Raw genomic sequence first — 27997 nt, forward strand, 5'->3', positions numbered from 1 at the left:
AAATCCTTGGCGAACATTACATGAAATCCCTTATATGTTCACCCCTGCCAAGGGCGAACATTACTAAAAAAGTTTATATGTTCGCCCCTCCAAAGGGCGAACATATAAAGGCTTTAAACTTCCCATTTGCCTCGTATCATTTGCACATATAATGAGTTTATTTCATTTTTAAAAAAATGTAGATATAAAAAATACTGAAAATTCGTTTATTTGATTTTAAAAAAATGTACATATAATTGGTTGTTTTGTAAATATTGAAATGATATTATTTTATTGATTAAAAATGTCATGAGTTGAAGTGATAATTGAGTAAATTTATTTTAGTTAAATTGGCATATAAAATGAGTTGAAGTGATAATTGAGCAATTTTATTCATAGAGAATATTAAAACAACGATAATACGACTTAAACTGAAAAGGAGAAAACAATCACGACGAAAATACAGACCACTTAATTTTCCAACCAAATATTAGAAATTTTTAAAATTTCATTGACCGCATAGACACAATATTTATTTTTAAAATTTTATTTTTGCAAATAAAAGTTTAAATATGAAATTTTCGTTGACAAAAGAAAAAATTAAAAAATAAATTTCGGAACTTGACGGTCAATGCACCTTAAATTACGTGCCGAAAGTCTAACTGGCTCATCTAATTTGAGAAGGAGGGACTAGTAGGCTTGCAAAATTTCATATTAGCATTAAATATTAAAAATTCATCGTATTAAACTACTCGTAAATACGAATCTAGCAAGATCACTCAAGACTATATTTAGTCTTATTGATTACATATAAATTAGTAATTTGTCTCATGTTATGAACCGTACCGACATCACAAACATGAAAAGAAAAAAAAAGAAACGGAGGCAATATATTTTAGATAATATAAATATAAACAGATATAAGGTTTTGAGAGCAAGACACAAAAAATATGTTTCCCTTGGTCTCAAGTCTCAATAGCAAGACACCATAAAATGATAGAAATAGATGTGTGGGGTGGGTAAGCCTCGGCCAGCTAGCCAACAACTATGTTCGCCCTTACGGGGGGCGAACATAGTGGTGTTTTTGTGTGGTGTTCGCCCTTGCCAAGGGCTCAAATCAATTATTTCAGCAGCTATGTTCGCCCCTCGTGTATATGAATTAAGGTGGTTAGTTTTGTGAATTGAAAATTTGGGTGGTTAGTTTTGTAAAGATTGTGTTTAAAGTGGTTAGTAAATTGAAGGAGCCTGAAACTAAGCCCCTGTTTTGGCTCGTAACTAGTTTGTGCGGAGAAGTCGCAAGTAATTTTAAGAAGTCTGAGTGAAAAAAGTTGAAACACTACGGGGATGTTTGTTTATGAGAAGAAGAAGGTGCTTATTTCTTCTGTTTTTTTTTAATTCGTTTGTATAAATAAGTACAAGCATTTTTAAGAAGATGAGTATGCTACCTTATGTCTAAGAGCTTCTGTTTTCTTTCCAAACACTTTATTAATTTGTTTACTTTTCATTTCTAATCTACTCTTTATTTTAAATAAGAAATCACTTTTCTTAACTTTAAGTTTCATTTTTTTCAAGTTGGCCAAACGACCCCTACTTTTCTTTGCGACTTCTACCTTTTTTTTATAAATTTTTTAATAATTTAATATATTTCAAGATTTATGCTTATTTCTCAAACAATTTAATCGTTTATAAGTTTTAATTATTTCTCACTTCCGGTCTACTTATTTATTTTAAACAAAAAATAATTTTTTAAGTTTACAAGTTATATTTTATTTAAAAAAATTATATTTTTCATATGAATACCAATATTTAATATGTATTTTATTATAAAATCAAATTGATCCTGTAAATAAATTTGAAATATCAAAAAAATTATTTATATATAGTTACAATTTGATCCATATAGAGTGTTTTAATAATAAATTTATATAACTTTAAAAAAAATAATAAATTTATATAAGAATAATATTTTTGTAAGAAGTTAAAGATCTTGATTCTTGAGGGCATAGTCGTAAAAATGATGGCCCCTAAATTCGTTCGCCGGAGCAGGCGTTGACTAATAACACTTCACACTCAGTCGCAGTCTGCTATCACTCTCGCTGCCTTTTCTTTTCTTCACTGCGCTAGTACACCGAGTCATTCGCGACTCACTAACTCACCTCTCTCTCTCTCTCTCTCTCGCTCCCTCCCTCCCTCTCTCTCTCTCTCTCTCCCGTCAAAATGAATCACTCCGTATTACAAGTAATCTCTCTCTCTCTCTCTCTCTCTCTCTCTCTCTCTCTCTCCCCCTCCCTCTCCCTCTTCCCTATCTCTATCTACCCCTTTCATTCCTGCAGTCAATTCCTTCTCTTTTACACACACACACACACAAGTAATTCAGTTTTTGTTTGATATAATAATGCTTGTGTTTTTGGGTGAAACTGATCATTAGGGCTTTACAAAGTCTCTTGCTATGACTGTGCTATCTGAAATCGGAGACAAGACCTTTTTCGCAGCTGCGGTTAGTGTGATCATTCTTTTTGTTTCCATCATTTTTTTCCCTTAGTGTTTACGTGATTAATTAATTAGACTTGTTAATTTGGTAGCTGATAAAAAACAATTTTACTGCGACAGCATGCTTGTCACACGCCAAAATATGTTCCCCCGTAGAGGGCCGCCAAGTATATGCATTTTTACTATAAAGACATAAATACGTGCTATGTAGTTTGCTACTCCATATTGTATGATTTTTGAGTGTTTTGCAATGCTTTGTAACTGGAAATAAACCGATTTTTAGCGGATATATATTACTTTGCTAGATCCTTATAGATAGAAACTATAAAGCAATTTAAGGCTGTTTTCTTGATTGTATAGTGATAGGTTTTACCTCAAAGGTGGTTGATAATATAGTCACTCATGTCTAATCAAGTTACCTGGATAAAGATTTTCATGTATGCTGCCTTTTTAAAACACCACTCCCTACAATATCCCCACTATGCAAGGGAGAAAAGGTAATTGATCACACCCAAAAAGGTAAAGACTTAATCTAATTATGAACCTGTTTGTGTAAACTTAAATCGATCAAATAAGGACTTATTTCCCAAAAAAATTTCTTATTTCTGAAAATTAAGGTAAGCCAAACGAGATCAATGTCTAAGCTTTGTGCTGCACATTTCTATATAGATAAGGAGACCTTTTATAAATAATGTAAGATTGTTATCAGCGACATGAATTTTTTATTTCATATGATAGATTTTAAATGATATGGAGTGAGCTTGATGAGATAACATAGTGGTAAGGGTTTATTCCCCGTTGTTCCAATTTAAGGCATATAAGGCTAATTAATCAAAAAATATATATGTATCTGAATTGAGTTGTCATTTAATATAAAAAATATGCTTCAACTTGAATGACTTGGAATGGAGTAAAATCTGAATCTAGGTTCTTTTAGATATCAAAACATGTCAATTGTCGAAGTCAATACTCTTTTCTCCCATCCCATATGCAGTTGGAAAACTTTGCAGTTTTGAAATTTCTATGTTTAATCCCCTAAACTATCTTCTTCTCTCTTTTTACTGTTTTTAATTTCATAAATCCTTCTTTTGAATATTCCTCATCCATCACTATGCAACTTGTCAATTTATCTGTCTACAATATGTACAATCTGCCCTTTAAAAATGTTTAAATTTTATACTATCTTTGAATAATATCTCAAAAGACTGAGCATAACGGCAGCTGATTCTTAAGTTGTCTTTTACATGAACATTTCTCGATATTGCGAATAGCATATCTCAAAATTAGCTATGGAAACAGAACCACATATTTGGATAAACGTATAGCATATCTCAAAATTAGCTTAACAAACAGAAACATGCATATTTGGTTAAAACTTGGAAGCTCATAAGGATTTTTGAATAGCAAAATTAGGATATGCAAGAGCTTTTGGTTTGATGATGAATGTAATAAACTGAAGTATCCAAACCAAATCAAACATACCCTGTTTTTCCCGCTCGTAAAGCAGGTTTCTGGTGTCGGTAGAGTCGCATAATTTATCTCTACTCTTAAGGTAGAACGGCTATTTCCTCCTAAGTGTGATCCTGACTTAAATATAACAAGAAGCGCTAATTGGGGCATATTATACAACGACTAACAATAGGCATAGTAAGTGCATTGTATATGAGGAGAGATGTTAATAAACCATCCTGCAATTTTATGGCATAAAGTAATAAAAAACAAAGATGTATACAAATAGAAAAGGTTTGGAGTACATGTTGGCTTGAACCGTTGATGAATGAGCATAACACATCTGCAGATAATATTTTATTTGTTCTATTCACATTATTTATGACATTGTACTGTCTTATATGTCAAGGCAACAACAATATGACTTTATGCAGCGTTATTCTACGAGTCTACAAAAACAGTCTTAATGATTGTTATCGACTCTCCAAATAATATATTTTATCTTGGTGAAGGGTCGCTAGCTCTTACCAGAACTAGGCTGGTGATAATTTGTGTACGTGTGAATTTACATATGTGGAAAATTCAAATGAGAATAGGATATTGGTCAAGAGCAATATGTTGCCAGGATATTTTTACGTGCCAGAATTATTGAGCTGCTGATTAAGTAGCCAAGGAAAAAGAGAATAGTTTTAACCTTCCTTACCTCCTTGTTGATATGGATGAAAACCTAAATCGGCAACCATCAACTAAAAGTCAAGCGCGTGATCTAGATGGGGCTTTTTCGACTGACCTTGCGTTACTAGACTATAGCTGCCCTTGCAAAGTGCCTACGTATCTCAAAGCGTATTCGAGAATCAAGTCGAGACATAGTTCTTGGTTATCGATTTAAGAATATTTATAGGTGTAGAAGTTATAGACTCAGATTAGGCTTAGGTTTCTTGGAGAGAAAACCACTCCTCAATTCTCCTTCAAGAACTCTTCTTGTTGGAGTCAGTATCCTAATTTAATCAGTCTTCTTGAAAACCACACGGGCCTTCTGAAGCTTGCTTTTTAGTCCGAGAAACCAAACTTGATACAAGTTTCCCAATTTATTAGAGCTTTTAGTCTTAACGGGCTGGACTCTCGCTGCGCCTTACAGGCTTGTATTTAATAAATTAAATACGTTTATATAGTTATTTTGGCCCATACCAATTGTGCTTCATTAAATTTTAGTTAATGTAATTATCTTATTACTACAAGGATCAAGGCACCGGTTTGGTTGAATTTGATGTTCTCCAGATTTTGGTAAGAGTGGAAAAGAGAGTACCTTATTACATCAGACATTGGACTGTTTATGCCATTTCTATCTTCTATAACAATACTTTGGTGCTAAAAATATATTCAGGACAGAAGTTTTATACTTTTCTATCTAACAAATTCTGCTTGTTTTAGATCTTGGCTATGCGGTATCCAAGGAGACTGGTTTTGGCAGGGTGCCTATCTGCTTTAATTGTAAGCTAATATATATCTGGTTATCAAATTTAATCACAATTGAGGCTTAAAAAAAAAATATATAATATGTGCCCATTTCCAGGTGATGACTATTCTTTCGGCTCTTTTAGGCTGGGCTGCTCCAAACTTGGTAAGATATATCTTAATTAGGCAGTCTGGATTACTAATTACCGTAATATGATTTTATTTGGGATACATAGCATGTCTAACTGTTACAATAGAGGCCCCACAGCCATTTTAAGAAAAGAGTGGGTAAAGCATCTCAAGACACGATAGCTAAATTTCCGTGATGTGGGTGCTATTGGCATTTCTTGAGAAGTATCCCACATCTTTGGTCACTTGGGCTAATCAGTAGGATTTTTAATTTTATATATCTGTAACATTTGTTACCTGACAAAATCTATTTTCAGCGCACTTCATGTTTGTCATTAATATAATTGATGATGAGTAATCTTTAATTAGTTTTGGTTGTTAAAAAACCACACCATACTGAAAAATTATTTTTTTTGGAACCTTATTATTGTTTTTCATTGATTTGATGTGGATTGGGGAGTTAATTTGTAGGCCTAGGTTTCACTTGGTCGTTTATCAGTATTGGTAACAGAGGTATGGGCATCTTAATTACTTGATATCATATTTATCAAATAGGAAGAATGGAACTAATAGACTTTAAAGATTTCCATAAAGTCAGAGATGAAAGTTTCTTTGGTAATTTGTAAAGTTGGCCGTGAACAATTTACACTGCTTATATATAACCTGGGATTCCTTAAGCTATTATACTTCACTTGCTAGTTTCACCTTTTTTTAGTGACCAATCTGTAAATGTATTTGATTGTAAACATGTGCAGATTCCTCGTAAACTCACTCATCATATTACAACATTGTTATTTTTTGCATTTGGGCTTTGGTCGTTGTGGGATGCTTTTAAAGATGGGTAACACGAAAGTCACTCTTTGTTCTTTCTTCCACATTGATACTTCTCGTAATGTAAAAATGTGGATCACTCCATTGATTGATTTATTTTATTTTGTTAATAGGGAGGCTGAAGACTTGGCTGAAATTGAAGCGGAATTGGTTAATCTCTTTTTCAATTGCTTAAATTGCTCATATTGCCCTGAATTATAATCTTACTTTTTGATATTAATTAGGACGCTAATATGAAAACCAATGGAACGAGCAAAGACAAGAGCAAGGTAAGGCCTTCACTAATATTTTTGTGTGAACTCTGACAATGTTTACTTTTTCTTTGAACTGTGACAGTGCCTATTTGTTTCCTGTATCTTTTAACTTGTTTTAGAGCACTGCTGTATCATTGAATTGAGATAATTGAGTCCTTCATTTTACAAGTTTTCCCTGTTAGAAAATTTCTAAATTCGTTTACATTAATGGTACTGCGTCTGAGTTCCACAGAGTTGGTCAGCTGGTTAATGGACTCAACTACATCACAGAATCAGTTAAGGGTGGTTACAATGTTACATAAAGTTGCTTGTGAAAACTTTATTTATATAGAAAATGCAATTGTGACATCGTTTGGTGTTAATATGAGTGAAGAGTCATATCAAGTTTATGCTTCGGGTCGGCATGTATTTTTGTAAGATGGTAGTATATTGATCTAGTTACGGCCTCGTTTTTCTTCTTCTTCTTCTTTTTTTTTTTCTTTTTTTTTGGTGACGGCTTTCATATGCTTTAGAGAAGCACTTTAGTAATCGTTATATCACGATCTCTAATCTTGCTTGGTTTCTAGTGGTTAGAAATCTGGGAATGACTACCTTTCCTGTAAGTATGTTATGGTCTGATCTCTGATTGAAAGCTTTACGAAAGCCTGTGTGTTTACTTGTGCAAGGCAGTTCTCATTTTTTTCGCTTAACTTTGTATTTACATCCAAGGTGAAAGAGGTTTTAATAATTACTGAAAAAAAGTAAGAAAGTATCCTTAAACTGTTTCTTAGGGTGATGATGATACAAAAAAGAAGAGGCAGCCGTTTCTCACCCAATTCTTCTCGCCAATCCTTTTAAAGGTTCTCTTCCTTGAAATAATACTGTGAATTTAATAAATCCGACATGCCATATTCATCTAAACAGAGATTGTTCCCATGACAGGCATTTTCAATCACATTCTTTGGTGAATGGGGTGACAAGAGCCAGGTTTAACATCCTACCAGAGTTTTGTATAGAATATGTTCCACATTTCACCAAATTTGTTCAATTTTACATTATTTATCTAAGGTTGTGTACATAACTGTATTGTCAGTTGGCTACCATTGGTTTGGCAGCAGATGAGAATCCGTTTGGTGTTGTACTTGGAGGAATCTTGTAAGTAAGCTATCTCTATCTGTTGGAACTGTTTCTTTAGAGAGACCTTTATATTAGTTGTAGACTGTAGTTAACTCTATCGGCAAATGGTCTCACTTTTCTCACAGTTACTGACACCTATGAATCCTATCGAAAGCTGCCGAACCAAATTACTGAGCCATACATACCTTTGTGTTGGACTAGGAAGAATGGGCAGACATTGTGAATTTTGTTAGAAGTTAAAATTTAATGGAATGAAGGAAGAGATTCATAATTACAGCATATCATTTATATATAATTATAGCTGTGAGCTGACCATATGCAGAAAGTGGGGTTAGTGAAGCTGTGCTTGCCAGCCAAACCTCTCATTATTGCCTGATATTATAACACAAAGAATTTACTAAATTTCCTTGCACCAGCATTATCTGGTTGCATGCTAATCCTGAAATTGCATAACCAGTTGACGAATTTCACGATCCCTATGTCTACCTTATTTCTATACTAAAGCAGAATATAGTTGTTCACTTGGAAGTTTGATGTGTTCCAACATTGATGTTGAATCATTGATCATTTACGTGGAACATTTGTCGTATGTGCCGGTCTTGAATTACGTTCGCTCTTAAGAGTTATTATGTTAATAATATTATGGTCTTTCTGATTTCAGAGGACAAGCTTTGTGTACCACTGCTGCCGTCATTGGGGGAAAGAGTTTGGCGAAACAAATATCTGAGAAACTAGTAATGAAATCATCCTTTCTCTTTTTATTATGTTTCATTCTGTTTTCCTGCCTATGGACCCAAGTTTTCTTCTAGAATAAGCAAGCACATGTGACATTGTAGTTTATACAACTGTATCATGCAGATTGCACTCTCAGGTGGAGTTCTTTTCATTATTTTTGGAATCCAGTCGGTCCTTTCAGCAGTGGAGTCATAAATCTGGTATAACATTCATTACGACATTTATAACATGGTCATAAAAAATCCAAATTATTGCATCACTGTGAGTCTTATCTGGAAAGAGTAGCTTTCTTGCCCAATGCAAAATTGGGTCTAAGACTAACGTAATGTTGCTGTTTCACAGTATTCTCTCTCCTTCGTCACTGGGGCAACATTCTTAGATGGAGAATCAAATGCCATCTTGGATTTCACAGGTAGTCTATTCAAAAAAAAAATGCAAAATACAAAAAAAAAGAAGTAAAAACAGATATATCATTGATATCATCCATTTTCCGGGACAAAGGAACTGTATAGCATGAGCCAATGACATATAAAGATCCTGTAGCAATTTAAAGCTATCCTTATAATTATTTGTATTTTTCAGTAGCATAGGGCCATGAAGTTGTTGACAATATTTGCAAGGGATGATGTAATACATTGCAAATTGTGTTCCCTAACCTGCAATGAGAAAACTCGTGTAATGCATTACAATGCATATCCAGATAGATTTTTTTTTTTTGTTAAGTTCCTTATTTGAGGCATGCAGAACCTGTTGAGAAATTGCATTTGTGATTATATAAATATAATTTGCCTTTGGCAGATCCTATATAGTAATATTTTGGCCAACTTATAAGCCATGTTATTATTTCATACACTGCTCTGTAGACGTGTGGCTTTCTGATGAACTTTTTCTTACCATCAGAAACTGATACTCCTTTATGATAGCATATACATGGAGTAATCTACAAACTCATTACAGTTCAATTAGATGTTGAGATACAAATCATTGGGAAGAAGAACACTGCTAAATCATGAGTAAAAGTTATAGCTGGAAGAATCATGTATTATATTCCGAAACCCTCCAATGGTCGAAGCCACCACGATGAACACTCCCACACATATGCAAACCTGGAATCATAAATATACGAGTAAGATTGTTTTAGATCACCATATAGTCTCAATCATTGTTCTAAAAGTCGGTAATTAATCGCAATTAATCCATGTTCAATAACTTGTCGAACTGATTAAATATCTGATTTATTTTCGATTAATCCTTGTTCTGTGTGTTCATCTATTAAGGCCAATTAACATTTTTTTTACAACACTCGCAACACAAATTTCTGTTTCGCGCCAAAAAAAAAAAAAAAAAAAAAAAAACTTCTTGCTACTTACCCAGTTGATGAGCCAGGAGGCACTGAATCTTTTAGGTTTCTTGATTGTGAGCCATAATATGCATGGCAGCTGCAGAATCATGTTAGTGCATCAATTTTCAATATATAATTATTTAATAAATCGTAGGCCAGGGAAAATTGGAAATGTTGCTTACAAAGTAAGAACTGGGAGCAAAACCAAATCCACCAAAGAAACCAAGAAGATCCCCAAAGAAAGGGAATGTTAAACCCACAAACAAAGTAAAGGCTGCAAGGTTTGATCATAGTGGTCACATTTTAACACACTAATAAGCCACAGCTAGTTGGTAAAATTTCTGAGGTGGTCTTACCAACATAGGCAGAACGAACTACAAGTCTGAGTAACATTCCTATCGGGATTTTGAACGTTTTGGCCATCGTTCTCTCCAACAAATCAAACACCGGCATTGCAAAAACCTGGCCAGATAATCGATTAAGGGATCATACAAATACAGAGGTAGTTATAAGTTCTAACTACCTGGTACTTGATATAGTTTGTAATGTTAAAAGTGATATTTGAGACCATATTTCCCAGACGTGATATTTGAGGGATTATTGCGTGAAATTGTGATAAAGGGGGCCAACACCTGTTATAAGTTTTAACTACCTGGTAGCTGCCAATGACATGGATGACAACCATGAGGTTAGCAGCAGCAATGAGCCATGAGGGTCTTTCAAGATTCTCTAATACATTATCTGCAACATCTTTACCAAAAGAATAGTAGCCTATAAAGGCGACTGGCAAATAGCAAATCGCGGTTATGATATAGGCCCCGACTGCTCCTTTGAACATCAGAATTCTGGAAGGCTTCTCAGGGGTTGAAGGCATTGTGGCCTGGATTTCAAGGGTCACTGCATGACCCGCGTATGCAAATGCAATCTGGCCTAATGCATTGAACATTCTGAAAACTGAGTCTGCTCCACTGGTATAATTATACGCGTAGCTCACATTTTCAGCCCTGCCTTGGTTTAGGCTGCCCACCCAAGCTATAGTTGAGTAGCTGCAATTACATGCAGAGATGTGAATTTGACCGTGTAAAGGCCAAACAAGACGGTTAATTTGGGACAGAGGGAGTATTAGTTCACCTGAGTGACATGATAGCGGCTGCAACTGAAACTGCAGCAACAGAGTTGATGTTTGGGAGTTGGGAAAGAACAAAATGTATCGAACCCAAAACACAAATCCAGTAAGATTGCCTGAGCTGTATACAGTTTGTGCAGACTCTTTCCATGAAGTTCTTGAGACACTGGCCACCAGTGACCATGTACACAATGTTACAGCCAACCTGTACAATGAGTTGCTGCGGAAGCACAATCCATGCTCCAAGTCTTTCCCCGAAAGCATACTGACCTAGGCTGTAATAGCGATCAAAACGTACCCCGGGAACACATTCATGGAGCTGGATCAGCTGCCATATTGTGTATAATGTTATGATCCAGGATAGAACCATAAACACGACGCCTGGACCCCTGAGAAAGACTTGACTCACGTTAGGAAGTGTCACATTGGGTGTTGGCATTCACTGTCACAATTTTCAAGAAAAAGGCCCCAAATACCACTGTCGGAGAAGATGGCTCTGACCTACCACTTTACAATCCAAAATGCTAGATCGTGCACCGTTTATCCTATTTCCCTTGTTAACGCTACACGATCTAGCGTTTTCTTCCACAAATCAAAACGCTGGATTATCCGGCGTTAATAAATGGTATTTTGGGTCATTTCTCCCAACTCTGGTATTTTGGGCATTACTTATGGAAATTGTGGCATATGCGCATGTAGAGAACCATTCCCTCTAAAACCTTAAGGTATTAGAGGAGGCCCCTTTATGGATCTTATACTTATATTTCAACACTCCCCCTCACTCGAAATCCCATTATTTGGGTTGAAGAGTGGATCACGGGCGCCCATCTTTGGAGCATAAATTGCCTTCGTGTCCATTTTAAATGTGAGAATATTGGGGGGTGGCAGGGGCTCGAACTCGAGACCTCCTGCAAACCTGGCTCTGATACCATGTAGAGAACCATTCCCTCTAAAACCTTAAGGTTTTTTTGTTGTTGTCACATTTGAGTTTATTTTTTACGATTTCGCATAATTATCTACCTTTTCCACTGATCACATTAGTTCTTCTGAGGAAAACATTGCATCTTACATGAAAACATGTACAAAAGAGTTATCATGTACTCAGTAGTAGACATACCATCCTAAGTGAGCCATGGCATAAGGCAAGCTGAGAACACCTGCGCCAACCATGGCTGTGACAGTATGAAAAGTTGAGTACCACCATTTGGCTTCTCTAGGAGGCCCGCTTTTCGCTTGATTATATGTTGGAGCTTCCTGCATACATGGCAGGGTTAGAGAAACAGCCATATTAAATCATGATCAACTCTAAAAGAATGCATGGGAAACTCAAAGAGACTTTACATTTGGAAGTGGAGGAGGAGCTGATATCATACTTGAAAGAAATAACTAAACTGTGTGAGTTGAGGGACATGTAGTATTTATAAACTTGTAGTTAAAGAGTAGCAGTTGATCAGTCAGATAACTTTCCTGTTTTTGGCCCTTAATCATTACTCCTATATGTGGCCCTAAACACAGAAGTTTATACACATTCAGTATGTATAAAAGTCATGCCCAATGCACATGACTCTCGCATCAACATTGTAGTCTGGATAATAGTTCAATGTACACATCCAAATCTATATATATAAGAATATTCTCATGCTACGTGGTCCAAAACACTTAAGTTTAGACCCATTCTATATATAAAAGTCCTATCCAGTGCACAATACTCTCGTACCAGCAACGTCTATATAATGTCTCAATACACCCATCTTTACCCTTACTTTTCATAAAAAGTCTGTTTTTACATATTCATGCCCGTGGCATGTATAACTAATATGCACATACATTGCTCCAAGCACGACCTTCTCCTAGTGTAGTCTAAACTATTTTTAACAGACCGTTGTGAAAAAGACTATTTTAACCATCATCTACTCAATACCACTTATTATAGTCTTGTACTAACAGGTTTTATTCTTAATAAGTGTTTTCATTTAATCCTTACAGGAAGTTACCAAATTACAAGCAACCCTGGCAAAAAAGCAAATAAATTATCAGAGGCAAAAAGAAAGCAGTTATGTATCCTTTCATAGAAGCTGGTGGATGTCTTTTTCATAGTTCCATAAGGGTTCAGTAAGCAAATATCACAGATATGCACTAAAACAAACAGATACATGTTAAGGTAAAACACCATTAGCAATTTAGCATAGTCATAAGGTAATTGTGGATGCTTAACTGCAATACTTACAAGAGACGTCTCGCTAATGCTGGTAATCTGGCAACAGTCACAATGTGCTAATGTGATCATTTCAGTCGTGTGAAACTAGGCAAACTTAATGCATATAACACTTAAAACGCAAGTCATATTACCTGGCACTAAACCAGCTAACTGCAAGACTTCACAAAGATGAGCATATCATACCAAATCTTATCACACCGCGCGCTAGATGTTCATAGCAACTATTTCAGCATACAACTCCGGCCTGTTCAGTGTGTTGGTTTATCGATCCTTCTGAAAGAACTTGACAAGTTGCTCGTTTGACATGCTCAGTCTCTAAGTTCATGCACTTTATATCGGTAAATTACAGAAAACTTACATTACCATTTTATCAGCAAAAAGAAAACATAAAATTATAAGACTGGTCCAGAACATATGACTAGCATACATCCAATCAAAATGAAAAATCCTAGGATGAGTCAATTTAATTTTCCGTTGAATGATACTTTAACCCCCTATATATGTATATACATCAAATATGTAAGGAGCCCGGAACCATATTATAAAAAGAAATTATTCAGCGCTCTATTATATATTGATTTAATCGGCACGCTATAAATTCCAATTTATACGGTTCTTAACCTAAACATATGTATCACTCAAACAAGGGGTCCAGCAAAGCAAAAATAAGCAGGCAGTGGACAGAATCGACTGCAGGAGGTATTATGGACTAGAGCAGATATAACTGATTAGTGATTAGTAACTGGTGAATTATAAATATCCACATCAAGAGTTCTAGACTACTGTTAATGACGGCGTTGAAAGGGTATTCCGTTATTTACATTCCAACCAATTAAATCTATCAATAAAACACAAAGGCATAAATAAAATTCTCATTGACAGCGTTAAAATACCACCAATCAAACTCCGTTGTATATAGAAAATATGAGGACAACTTTTGATCCTTCAAGTGCTACAAATATTTGCAACAAAAGCAATCAACTTAGATAGCTCCCTCCTCCAGGCATGCTCGGTGGACCTTGGGATGTAACTTGCCCTTGACTTGCCATCTGTCGACCCTGACCTTGAACATAAGATTGACCCATACCCGTCCCAGCCATTTGTTGCTGCTGTGATGGTTGTTGCATTTGTGGGATATGTTGTTGCATCTGGGGAACTTGCTGTTGCTGCTGCATTTGCTGCTGAGGTTGCATCTGGGGAATTTGCTGCTGTTGCTGCAATTGCGGAAGTTGCTGCTGCTGCTGCTGCAACTGGGGAATCTGCTGCTGTTGCTGCAATTGCGGAATCTGCTGCTGTTGCTGCAATTGCGGAATCTGCTGCTGTTGCTGCAGCTGAGGAATTTGCTGCTGCAGCTGTGGAACCTGTTGCTGCTGTTGCAACTGCGGCAGAGGCTGTTGCTGAAGCTGTTGAAGCTGCTGCTGGTGTTGTAGCTGCTGCTGATGCTGCTGCTGTGGTTGAAGCTGCTGGTGTTGTTGCTGTTGATTGGATATCTGTGGTTTGAACACGACCATGTCCTGAAATTGTGGTGGTGAAACCGAGTAGAGTAGCAGACTCAAATAAAAGCAAATCTACCAATGTCACTTTCAAAATCAGTTAGCTTCCACTTACCCCAGGAAATAGCATTCCAATTAAACGACAGGCTTTATCGGAAACTGATAGCAGCAATGTCTGTGATGGCAACTGTATAACTGCACACTAGATGTTTACAGCAAATGTCAGCATAGAGCTTGTGTGAGGATAACAAAGAAGATTTCATATAATTTAGAAACCAAAAATTATGCAAGACAAATACACAATATCTACTTTACTCAATAATTATTATAGATGTGGCATTATGCAATACAGAAGAAAAAACAATTAAGTAATGGGTCACACACAATGTAACAAACAGGAACTTTCTATTTAAGGTTTGAACAGTAATCAGATAGGTTTCACTCTTATCTGGATAGGGGATAACATTATTAGTTCCTAATGAAAATTTTCTTCACTTAAAGCAGATTAACAAATACTCGGATTAAGCAGAGTATGTCACACAACTTCAGTAGCTTCTGATTCACCAGATACCAGCCACAGGATGTTCGTAGTGTTAAATCAATCCCGCAATTTCACAGTTCAGATATAAAACACTATTCCAAACATTATCCAACAACTACAAGGTGCCTGCCCCATTCTATCAACTCTGATGATTATATGGGCTTCAAGTGTTTTCGACCTTCTGATAGGAAAGCATTAAATCTGCTCTCTGAGTTTATTTCTAGAACTTCTTCATCCACAGATTATAATTTTTCAACCTTATTCCTAGAGTCTGTAAAGGGTACTGTGATGGATTCATGGGAACATTCTTTCGTCTGGGTATAGAATTCGAATCAGCACATCATAAAATTATAATTAAAAGGTCATGTGATGGAATTATAAGCACATCATGAGTCCATAAACTTGCATTTGGGCTACAGAATCAAATCAGCAACTGTGCTCCTGCATGGGATTTCGGGATACGATAAAAATGTATATTTAGGTAAGTGGCTTGAAAATGTTGGATCAGTAGCCTGAATTTCTAATTTTACAAAAACTTACAAGGATTGGGGTCACACTTTTCTGCACTCTGCAGCCAAACTCGAAACAGAAGCTAGTGACAAGTGACTCGAAACCACTTACTGTCAAACTCATCTAACTCAATGAGAAGAGTAAAGCATAGACAACACATCTTGCCACGATGTTTCTCAAGATATGTCCCCTGCAGCATCCACATCTCTACCCCAGTGCGATGATTCAAAATATGCACAAATATGTTTAGTAGAGAGGGACCTTCTACATCTTTATGATATTAGGTCTGACATTCTCTTTAAAGATATTCTTTATGGTACTCAAATGTTGAAGTAAAAATAGTGATCTCATTGTTTTTGTATAGTACTTCCACAATCAACATAAATCCTTTTCGTTTTAACTACTGTAGTACGGTATTTATATTGTAAATAAGCTCTTATTATATAACATACAGTGAAAGCTTTTCACATGACTTACAAGCTTTTTTTCTTGCAGCTGCCCAAGAAAACCATGCTGGTTCATTGCCCGAAAAACAAGAAAGTCCGCTTTCCCAACATATTGCCTGGTATTGAAAAGAAAGAAGATTCACATAATGACCATAATAACCAGAAGCGCATTTACAGTGAACAAAATAGCAAGCATGGAACTACAATGAGAACTGAGGAAATTACTTGTTATTCATGTGGTCCTGTGATATTAGCCTTACAATTTGCATAGTTGGTGGCCAATTAGCTGCCAACCTGGAGCAAGAAAAGAAAACTTAATATCATCAGTGGACTAGCAAGACATGCTTCAAGCCTTCAACTATAAAAATAGGCTATCATTCATCTTTAAATCATATTCCATCTCATTGTTTTTTTGTGTCAAAATGCTAGTTTTGACTAATTTGCCCAAATTTATTAAACTTCAGTAACAGTAAAGTGCTCTTCACTAAGAAAATGCACAATTCTTTTGCTTACGTGCTCTATGATGTTATATGGAATCAATCTTAGAAAATTTTAAAGATGATCCAAATTTACAAATTTAAACACGATAATCTACACAAAATTTACTCCAAAGTCCGAATCACATCAATACTCATATAGTCATTAAAATAAAGTTACTCAACAAGTTAATAACCCCCAAGAATAAATAAAATATTCATCAAGTGGGTTTCCTTATTCTATTAAGTGAGAAATTGTCCATTATCAATATACAAATACTTATTAAGTTTAATAATAGAGCTTGACAATACAAAATATGTAAGGAGTACGTGGTGATAAAAATCCACTACACATCGAAGTATAATTAGGACTTATGGAAGCTTATAGTCATTTGCCATATCTACCCTTCTCGAGGGATATATGCACGGCAAACTTGCACCAAATTTACCTATGGAAACAATAAACCTAGAGCAAATCCACCATTGATCATAAAACAGAAGCTACTCACAAATCCACCATTGATCATAAAACTGCAGCTACTCGCAAATCCAGTTCTAGTATTAATGACTCAGTACAATTACCACTTAAAACAAATTTATCTTTGTTCCCTAAAATTCTGGAAGAAAATTTTTCAGACCTAAAGAATACAACTGACATTAACATTGTGCACCTTGGAAGATTCAAACAATAATACATAAATTCCTGAAACACAATTCTTATAAAAGTAATAAGCTCTGTACTTACGTTTCTGAAGCTGATGCACTTCTGTACCCCTGCAACATGTAAAATGGAAAAATGAACCCAAATGAAGGACTTATAATACCATTGTATACATAGATGTATTATAAACTCCACATGCTTAGTCATGTCTATGTTACACAAGTGGGAATGCAAACGAAACTAGCATTTTGGTCATATATCACAATTTTAATGGCATTTCAAATAAAAATGTTAACAGATGAATTCTGTGTAAACTTACTTCTAATCTGGTAATAAATACAGGTTGGCCTTGTCGCTGCCCAGATAAGTTTCCCTGCAAAATTTAGATCATTCGGTAATTTTTAACCACTTAACAAATTTACACATTAGCAGAAGAAAATATAAGCATACACAATTTATAATCCCCTGGACAATTCAAAAGTTCAACATGACTACACAGTACGCACATTACTGTCATTACTGAATAAATGGTAATATCCCTACACAAAACATAATAAGTCCAATAAAGAGGAGTCATATGGGTCAACTCGATCTTATTGATATGCTATGATGAATCATGAAATAGTGAAAACTTCCTAAATATACAATCACCATGTTTTTTTATACATCTCACATGTATTTTGCATAACTATCCTTCTAAATAGTTATATCCCTAAATTGTTTTTACTGATGCCTAAACGCTGGAAAGGTGGCGAGGATGCCATGTAGCTAGGGTGTCCAAAGAGCGATTTGGTAATTACCACATGCATATTATCAAATATACATAGATGTTATCTTTAACTTACACTTTACAGTTACATATAGCTTAATTCTTTATAAAGTCCACAGTTAAGACCTTATATCGTAAAATATAAAATACATCAATTCCAACGGTCAAATTATCTTACAATTGTTATACAATCATACAGAAAACTTATTATTATATAAGATACAGTCGTCCAAATTATAATTTTGTGTACAATTATAAACATAAATTTTAAAGTTCAAGTAGAAATTATTTTAATCATAAACATAAGCCAGGTATAAATTTTTGAAATTTTTTTTGGCTAAGAGCCAGGTATAGATTCTGTTCTTAATACAATTAGTTACTACAGAATTTTTAATTATAAATGACAACAAGGGAGGATGTGAGGAAAGAAAAGAAAAAAAATAAAGATCCTTTCATCTCATTTTGGAAGACTCGGGCCAAACCATATACAAGTCAGACTAAAAAGACTTTAGAACTTTCAGGTTTTTATAATTTAATTCAAGGTATTTAATTCTTTCTCAACTCCGGAATTTCTTCTGGTACTGGGAAGATTCTAAACTGAGATTCCAGTATTCCACAGTGCACTGTGAAGACTATGAACTGCGATTCAGGAGCTATCCATGAGAAGTTTCATAACATACTCACAAATCATTTAATACATTAATATTGCATATAAAGGGTCGCGCTAAGAGAGAACCGGTGCTTAAAATAGAACCATAGAACCACTAAGGTTCTTTTGCAGAACCCTATATTTTACATTGATTTTCAGGATCTATATCTAAATACATGTTTTTTTTTTTTGCATCGTTATCTGTGTTCAAAAGTAATTTCAAAATATAATACATAAATAGGACATTTTTTCATGTGCAGTTCTGCTGCAGAACCCTAACTAATACTAGAAATAAGGTAAGGGTTCTAAGGGTTCTATGCCTAATGTTTCTATGTGGAACATGACCCTGCATATAAAACTTAAAAGCAGGCAAAAAAATAAATAGCAACTTCTAAGATCTAGGTTCACATCTGTCTAAAATGTAGCAAGATGAAAACTACTATCTTTCCTCTCCCTGTTTAAGAAGGGATTAATTGCACCAAGCAGAAACGAGATCTTTTGAACACGAGACGTAAGGTCTTTAAATATCCCTTCTCGTAAAATCTCGTTAAATATCCCTTCTTAAACATATCAACAAGAGAATGCACTAGTATAATCAGTATCTTCTTTGCAATGATGAAGTTTAAGTGTAATAAATAAAACTTTAACCAGTGCAGATATTATGTACTTTGTATGCAACAACTGCATATGTTGTGTCCAACTCTAACCTATTAGACCAAGGGACCCCAAGCACATATTAGCAAGACGGGTGGACAAATTACTAATAGCATGGACCTGATTCAAATAACAGTACCTTATTACATATATAGTGCACTACATTACCATTATCTAAGTCAATTTCAGAAAAAAGTGTCTATACCCATGGCAAGTCTTGAACACTAAAATTAAGTTGAATGCTAAAAAGAAATTTTACCTCCCATACTCGCACATATTTAGATTGTGATGGTGCTGATTGCATGGCATTCGATGCTTGCGAAGGAATGGGCATATTTGCTGCTGCATTATTAGCCATCCCAAGAGACTGAGGTCCAGGTTGTCCTTGTGGACCCATTCCAGGAGTCGGCATCATTGTGCCATTAGCAGAAGATATACCAGATTGACTAACACCACTAATCATATTTGTATTCATTCCGATTCCATTTTGAGCCATCTGTGTTGATGAAATATTTGCTTGACTCACTACAGGTACTGATTGACCCATATTAACACCTCCTTGAGTATTACCCATTGGCTGTGACATGCCCAGATTTGAATTTCCAGACAGATTGGAAGATGCAGAAGCAAATGAACCCGAATTGGTATTAAGTGCAACCTGCGCATTTCCTGCTAATGCTCCGGTCCCAGCCATTGATGTCATACCTGGTTGTCCCGATGCAGCAATTGACGTCATGCCTGATTGGCCCGAAGACAAAACAGTCTGTGTAGGAGGTACAGAGGATACCATTCCACTAGATATCATATTTGACATATGCATTGCCATATGTGTTCCACCCATCGACTGAAGGCCTATTGAAGTACCACCAGCAAGGGCTGCAGAATTCATCACTTGTCGTGCTTGAGAGAGGTTGTTTAGAATGCTTACATTTGCTGCTGCTGGACCCAGTGGACGTAAAGGTTGTGACAGACCAGTAACTGGAGGTTTTAAATCTGGCACAGTCTCAGTAGTTGGGATCATCTCCTGGGGAGCAGATAGTGGTGAAGAAGTTTGCAAGGTTGGAACTCCTTGTGAAGCAGCACGTGGGACTGATGAAACATGTGGATATGCAGGTCCAGAAACCATCGACGTCACAGTGGTTGGCTCCTGCAAAGGTATACAGGTTAATTGTCTCCACTATTGTTCTACTTGAGTTAAAAAAAAAAAAAATATGACCAAATCAAACATCCAAACTTTTAGCGTCAATAATAATTTGATGAAAGGGAGAGACAAGAGGATAATAATGAGCCTTACAATCTTCACAATAGTCGGGGTCACATTTCCAACGATAATTGGTTGCCGATTCATGACAGATCCGTTAGCTGAATATTGAAGACAGAATATTAGAATCTTCAAAGAAGATTACGAAGTAGAAACAACAACAAAATAATATTAGTTGGCAGTCCATTTCAATGGTATTTCACATCTTGCAGACACCTACTCAACAGTTTTAGTAACTAAAGAATCATTTCCAATATCATAAAAGCTTTGTTTCAATATTGAACTTCTAATATTAACCAACCCTAGCAGACTGTTCGGAAACATCTACATAATTTTGCACTTCTTCTAACAGCTTATGGTATAGCAACTGACAATTCAGCATGGTGATGGACTAGTAGGAAAGTTGCTTCAGATGTTAGGTGTCAGACCTGAAGGAACAGAAGTTGGAGGCGAAACTGAAACCGGAAGAACAGGAGAGGTATCTACTTTCATAACTGAAGTTGTATCAACTTTCATAGGACTGTGATTTGATACTAAGGGAGCAATTCCATTCCGACTTAATGCAGCGCGAGCCTCAATGAAGTTTTCAGATATTAAAACAAGATGATAAGGGCTTTTGACATTGTCAATAGGAGGGTCTGCTGCTCGAGGATTGCGCTTTCCCTGTAAATAATAGTAAATGGCAAATCAAATTAACTATTATTGCCGGTGACTAACTGGCGGGTATTAAAGAAAACTGTAAAATTGACAAAGATCTATATGAAGAGGTGCACAAAAGTATGTTCAATAATAGAGAAACCTGAAGCTTAAATATAAAAATATTTGTACCAATATTATATGGCAACCAAAGCAATAATAATCACTGATAACAGAAGGTAACAAACTATAGACGGTAATGAGACATTGAAGGCATTCACTTAGGTTTTCCCATGAAATGATACGCATAGAAACATACTTTTATCATAAAATATGTGGGGACTAGAGATCATCTTATTAAAAGTGAGCCATCTGAAATTTCAAAAAAAAAAAAAGCAATTGATCCTCAATGCAAACGATTTCATGTTCTATAAGAAGTAACTAGAAATGAAGGTTTATAGGAATTCCCCAGACAATTTAGAAGACAAAATTCAACAGTAAATTGTGCATGAATTGCTTCTTTTTTCCTCTTCTTATCTTGTATTACCTTCTAACCTGTAGCTTCTTAGCTAATGCCTATCATGCCACACCAGCAATACCATTTAAAATCAATTCAATACAACTACAGTGGTAACTTCAGGTAGCCTATCTACAGAAAAGCCACTAGTTCTCTCAAATTGATTGTTGAAAATGTGATCAGTTGCCAACAAAGAAGAAATTGTTACATAAGAGATTCATTCAAAGAGCTTATATCGGAAGCTAGGGAAAGGAACATAGAGTAATGCATGAATGAATGGCAAACTCTGGACAAGGACAACAGTGAAGTAAAATAAACCAACAAGTTCAGAAGAATGTAGCATTACCGCATTGTAGATTGCTTTGAGTTTTGGTAACTGTTTAGGAGATATAACTGAAAGAGAAACAGATAACTGCAGTAAAATGAAATGATCAGCTAATTATAAAACATTATATAGAATTGCCTTATGATACACTTGGAAAGTATAAAACATGAATAGCACCTGGGGAAAGAATTTCGCAAGTGTCTCAGCATCAGATATACGGCTCTCTTTCTGTGACTCAGTGTTTTCACTTTGCTCCAACTTAGGAATTTGTGGTCGAAAAACTGGTGTAGGCAAGGGAAAAGGATTACTTGCAGCAACGAGAATGCAATGCCTTTGCTTATCTACATTTTGATGAGGTTGTTTCCCATTCAAAGGCGTGCACATCTGATTAATGAATCATGATAGAAAGAAAGACATTAAAGTTCATCGTTATAATTGAAAAGGCAGCAGGAATAAGTCTAGCACACAAACACTAGGTTTGATATTCTATCAAGCTTGGTCACTTATTATAATATTGGACATATAGGAGTTTCGTATTCATCAAAGTCTTCTCATTTACGGAGATCATGTTAGAAAATGTGAACTTTATCTCTACTCTTCTCACAGGTGCTGATTAGAACAATAAACTTTAGATTCAGATACATCACACAGTGGACACACCATAATATTGGATTCATCTAAAGTAAAATATTTTACATCGAGATAAGAAATGTGCTGGAAAATCAATATAAAAAAAAGACAAGAGAATTTGGAAAGATGTAAGACACTAAGTAATTGTAATAAATAATCTCTGTGAAATAGGAAATAAGATGTCAAGCCATTTAAGGAATAAAAAAACTATAATAAACGCTCACACACCATCAAAGCTTCCGCAAGCCCTTCCGAGATTGCAACATCACTGAAGCCACCACCAGAAAATGATATAGCTGATAACCACTGGAAAAAATTATCAACATCTCTTGTCCACCCACTCCTTTGAACTAGGCAAGCTGCACATAGAATAGAATAGCAAGAAGATTATAATGCTGAAACAAAAATTTAACACGCGAGAGGGAGAGGGCTCGGGAGGGGGAGGGGGAGGGGGAAGGGCGGGGGGGAGAGAGAGTACTAAAAGACTCTAATTATCCCTTTCAAGGCTTATGAAGAGATGCTCTATAATTATGATTTGCTAAAAACAATACCCACAATAAAATAATTTCAGCCTGAAAAGAGTCGATTAAAAATCAACCATCAAAAAGCTTTCTAGTCAGGGCCCTTATGTAATCTGTAGATTTCCTCAAATTTAAGTTTCCAACTTGGCACCACGACAATATTAATTTAAGCAATGAAATCTTTTCATAAACCAATTGGCAATTACCACTAGCAACATATATTTGCAATTATTAAGAATCAGATGAGATAGGTGTTGATAAAGCATGAAGATATCAACGTAACTCCAATACTGATGTTTGGAAATGATTAGCCATTATCGTTAACAAGGTCAACAAACTGAAGATCTACAAAATACTAGGATCAGCAGAAAGTGTTAGCTCTGCTACTTTCATAACTTACAAAACTTGACAGGGTCAGCTTGATATATCGACATTTGAATTAAAAAATCAAAGTCAAGCAGATGATGTTCATATGTATGAATATGCTATATTTGAAACATTAAAAATTTATTAGCTAGCTTTAACTTCCAAACTATTAATGGCCTACACCAGAATAGTCTCACTTGCCAAGAATAAAAATATTTATGTATTCATCAGAGATTGTTCAATATCACACACAAATATGGAAATCCATACTAAGGAGGCATGCCAATGAGATTGTCATAAGAAACTTGATACAGAAACTAGTATAGGATATGTGATACAATATATACTTGCTACATTTTAGTCATAACTCCATAGAGTAATATGTTGGATAATGGTCTAATAACTTCATGATATCTTACCATGGGATTGTGTTCAACCACAAAACTTGTTAGCGTAAAATGCCCTTAAAATGACATGATATGCAACAAATAGTACACCAAGCATTTTTACATAAATTAACAACCAATGTTTATGGTTAATTTACTGCATGAAATCGTATATACAATTTTATTGCTTGTATTGTAAACGAAATATTTATTATACTCTATTAAGCAAAAAAAAAATATTATACAATTTATTTTCAGATTTTTCAGTAAACTTTACAGTTCTTTTTCGTACATCCCGTGTTAATATTGATGAATGTCTACAGGTTGGTAGTAGAATGTGCCCCTACTTACTATTATGGTAGTTTAGGTACATAGTTAATTGTCTTAAACAGTTTTATTAGAAGCATGCTTATGCAAGAAGTGATGCGCACCCAAAGCTCATTGCTTTAGAGATGCAAAAAGCAGAAGCAGCATGCTTTTTGATCAAATAGTGGTTGGGGGTGCTGACTGGGTCCTAAAAAAACTGGTCTAATCATATACTTTCTTTATTCTTGTGTATACTGATTCTTGTACACACACACACACACACACACACACACACACACACACACACACACACATATATATATCGATGATACACATACATGTACCAGATTCTTGCATATATATACCGATTTGTTTGTATACTAAATTATACGACCGATTTGTTTGTATACTGAATTACATGTACAATACAAATATATCCTCTTGTTTATATCAGTATGGTTTATATCACTTGTATACTGATCTCTTTCCTGTACTCATCTGATCTATTGCAATACATTCATTATGTATACTTGTAATACTTATTAATAATTATACATATACCTGTATGCATATCAGTTTATTATAGTGACTAATGCTGATTACATACATACTATATTGCGAGGTTTATTGATTTGTGATTCATTGTTGAGGACCACGGATATTTTCCAAATCTTAATTAAATGTGAGCAAAATATCATCAATCTAAATTGTAAAGATCGGGTTCAGAGTTCAGACAGACAGCCTGTGTTCCATTAATCTACTTCGAGAACAGTGTGGCACTGTGGGAACATGATATGTAAGAAATTCAGATGACCAATTACATATAGTTAAAAGTATTACCAAGTGGAAACAGTATTGTAATAACAAAATACTACAATTTCAATAAAAACACCATCAGGCATTAAATAAGACTGAAGAAGTACGTACCACTATAATTTCCAGGAGCATTAAACACGACAAGCGAGAACTCAACAGGAACAGATGGCTTCTACAAGGCAAAGTAATAAATCTGATGATTATCATGCTACATGATAGTAGATCATAAAGCTGGTCAATAATGCAGTAACATATCAAACACTAACGTTATTTTAGGGGAGAGGAGGATGAGGCGACAAGGGTCTTACATTTATTAACTGAGAGGCAAGAGTTAACGTGGTCCCAAGTCATCTTACTAAAAATTTGCATTCAGCACACATAAATATATATATATTATAACACATCTAATATAATAAAAGCATGTGTACCAGGAATTCTACCAAATTGATTGATATAGTCTTATGGACTTTGTATGTTTTGGCCAGTCTTATTGATATTATTTACGGTTCTACTTTTACCACATAAAATCAAAAACAATACATAAAGAAAAAGTCATTTATATATACATACACAAACACACATACATACATCATTGTTGTTGAGTCGCTCGACTAGTCGAGCAGTCGGTGTGCAGGGCTCGACTGGGCTGGTCGACTAGAAAAATGTAAGTATTTCGCCCGACTTATGATCGACTGGGTCGACTAGTCGGGTCAACTATAACACCCAGTCGGTCGACTAGAGTTTAATTTCAAAAAACAAACAAAAGCCCAGTGACCCAATTGCATAAATCATAACACCCAGTTGTATTAAAACCTAAAACCGAAAGCCCGGCAGCCTCAAGTCGATTCCAAGCCGTTTCAGTCGCTGTTACTTCGATTGAATCGATTCCAACTCCGATTCCCTTTGATCTCTTCTTCTCTCCAGGTAAACTTTTCATCCTCTCCTCTTATACACACACACACACTTGTATACACACACACACAAACACACACACTTATGTATACACACAAACACAGTTATACACACTTATACAAACACAGTTATACACACACATACTTGTATACACACACACACACACACAAACTACTCAATAGTCAGTAGTCACTAGTTGTAGTAGCCATTGATTAATGCCAGTACACGCACACAATTATAGTACTTGTTTAATGGCTGATGCATCGAACGAGGCTGTTTATGACCCGTCTAATGACCCCAAAAGGAAGGCCAAATCTACTGATCTGGGCTGGAAATATGGATTTTGGCCGGATTTAAATAATAAGAATGTGGTACAATGCATTCTTTGTAAAAAAAAAATATGTGTTCGGGGGTTAGAAGATTGAAGCAACATCTTGCGGGTGGATATGTGGATGTATCAATGTGCCCCAAAACTACAACGGCGATTCAAAAGGAGATGAAAGAGTATATTGACAAACATGCCAAGAAAACCATGATAATAGATGATGATGTTAATACTAACGATGATGAGATTTGTGATATTCCATCACACAATGCATCAATTGCAGCTTCCAATACAATATATAATATATATTATTAATTTTATACCTTGTTGACTTGTGTTGACTAGTCTCGACTAGTCACGACTCGACTCGACTTACCAACGTAACAACCATGACATACATACATACATACATACATACATACATACATAAATACATATACACATGTCTTTGAAAGACCAAAGACACAGTGGTTTTATTTATTTGTTTAATATAGGGTCATAATAGTTGTCTAGGCACATGTGCTTGAGCGTGTTTCAGCAACACACATTTGCCAGTAATGAAATTGCACTAAATCACACATTTTTGACTTCACATACCTGGGATACCTTGCACCTAAGCACGAAGATTCTACTGAGAACATTGTAAACAATTGTCAAAAAATGCAGTAAATGTCCCACGCCATTTTTATTATATTGTTATCCAATCTTAAACGTTTATATTTAGTTAAAAACAGAATATTATGGCAATTTATATAATAGATAATATTCATCATTATTACCATATTTTTGCAATCATTAGACAAAATAAGTTGCCTTTTCAACAAAGGCGCAACTAATCAATTGCCTCAAACCCAACTAACTAAAGGAAAGGCGGGAAAGGCAGGAGGCAGCAATCGCTCGTCCAACAGAAAAGTTATGTGACATTTTAAACAACTAGTCGATAGACACTTTCTATATCAACAAAACTTCCTCAAACATTCCAATTCTTAAACCCTAAATTCATCTATACGAAATTAACAACAAACAGAAATACAATTACTCAATTTCCTCGACACCGATTAACTTCATTCATTCAAAAACGCTATTCACTTCTCGAGATTCTACCGTACACAATAACCACAACTTCTAGATATAAAAGCAACACTTACCTGCGTTGTCGAATCATATCCGCAAAACGACCTAAAAAACATTTCGAAAACAACGAAATCAGAGCCCAAAAACACAATTCCGCACAAAAAACACCAAAAATCAACATTCCACACAGACTACACACACTAACTACGACAGAAAACCTCAAATTCACATCATTTCGCCCTAAATTACACAACTAAAACAAAAAAAAAACATACATAAAATTTATAGTAAATAATTTAAAATTAGAAGAATGAAATCATTTACTTGATGACTTTATCGAGATATTCAGTTAAGATCGTTTGCCAGTGGGGCCCCATAGCAGCAGTGCCTTCAACAACGACGATCAGCTGCTTCTCCGCCATGTGTGTAATTTGTGTCTATAGGTGTATGTATAGCCGAGAATTTCGGGGTTTTTGGTTTAGCAATTAGGGTGAATGCTTTTCAAGTGTTCTAGAGTTGTGAATTTTTATACTTGTGAATTGATTCGCATTTGTAACGAGTGTCGAGGAAATTGTACCGTGAGCAGTGTTCTAAAAATC

General features: G+C 35.3%; 3 protein-coding genes across 4 annotated transcripts; 1 reads left to right on the plus strand and 2 right to left on the minus strand.

Moving 5' to 3' along the window:
- The first annotated feature begins 1959 nt into the window (after nt 1–1959).
- On the plus strand, nt 1960–9250 carry LOC108197148 (GDT1-like protein 4). The gene is made up of 13 exons (XM_064083478.1): nt 1960–2217; nt 2408–2476; nt 5350–5409; nt 5492–5539; nt 6258–6343; nt 6447–6483; nt 6558–6602; nt 7358–7426; nt 7509–7553; nt 7660–7721; nt 8365–8437; nt 8562–8638; nt 8781–9250. Exons 1-12 carry the CDS (start codon nt 2197–2199, stop codon nt 8631–8633), a joined length of 687 nt encoding a protein of 228 aa, XP_063939548.1. The 5' UTR covers nt 1960–2196; the 3' UTR covers nt 8634–8638; nt 8781–9250.
- LOC108197146 (lysine histidine transporter-like 6) lies at nt 9209–12500 on the minus strand. The gene is made up of 8 exons (XM_017364662.2): nt 12248–12500; nt 12024–12160; nt 10912–11295; nt 10433–10826; nt 10137–10242; nt 9963–10054; nt 9809–9877; nt 9209–9544 (listed from the first exon to the last, which is right to left on the minus strand). Exons 1-8 carry the CDS (start codon nt 12275–12277, stop codon nt 9446–9448), a joined length of 1311 nt encoding a protein of 436 aa, XP_017220151.1. The 5' UTR covers nt 12278–12500; the 3' UTR covers nt 9209–9445.
- Nucleotides 12501–13906: 1406 nt separating this feature from the next.
- LOC108199593 (mediator of RNA polymerase II transcription subunit 25) lies at nt 13907–27958 on the minus strand. Of its 2 annotated transcripts, none has more exons than XM_017367489.2 (15): nt 27723–27958; nt 27473–27503; nt 25199–25259; nt 22921–23051; nt 22240–22446; nt 22084–22149; nt 21013–21247; nt 20618–20685; nt 19583–20470; nt 17571–17624; nt 17336–17364; nt 16340–16408; nt 16146–16230; nt 14733–14819; nt 13907–14638 (listed from the first exon to the last, which is right to left on the minus strand). In XM_017367489.2, exons 1-15 carry the CDS (start codon nt 27818–27820, stop codon nt 14102–14104), a joined length of 2646 nt encoding a protein of 881 aa, XP_017222978.1. In that variant the 5' UTR covers nt 27821–27958; the 3' UTR covers nt 13907–14101. The 2 variants fall into 2 exon arrangements, with proteins under 2 accessions (XP_017222978.1, XP_017222979.1); XM_017367490.2 differs by having other exon boundaries at nt 13985–14638; nt 25199–25256.
- Nucleotides 27959–27997: the final 39 nt, after the last annotated feature.

This window comes from Daucus carota, chromosome 8 (genome assembly GCF_001625215.2).
Source record: "Daucus carota subsp. sativus chromosome 8, DH1 v3.0, whole genome shotgun sequence".
Taxonomy (NCBI): Eukaryota; Viridiplantae; Streptophyta; class Magnoliopsida; order Apiales; family Apiaceae; genus Daucus; species Daucus carota.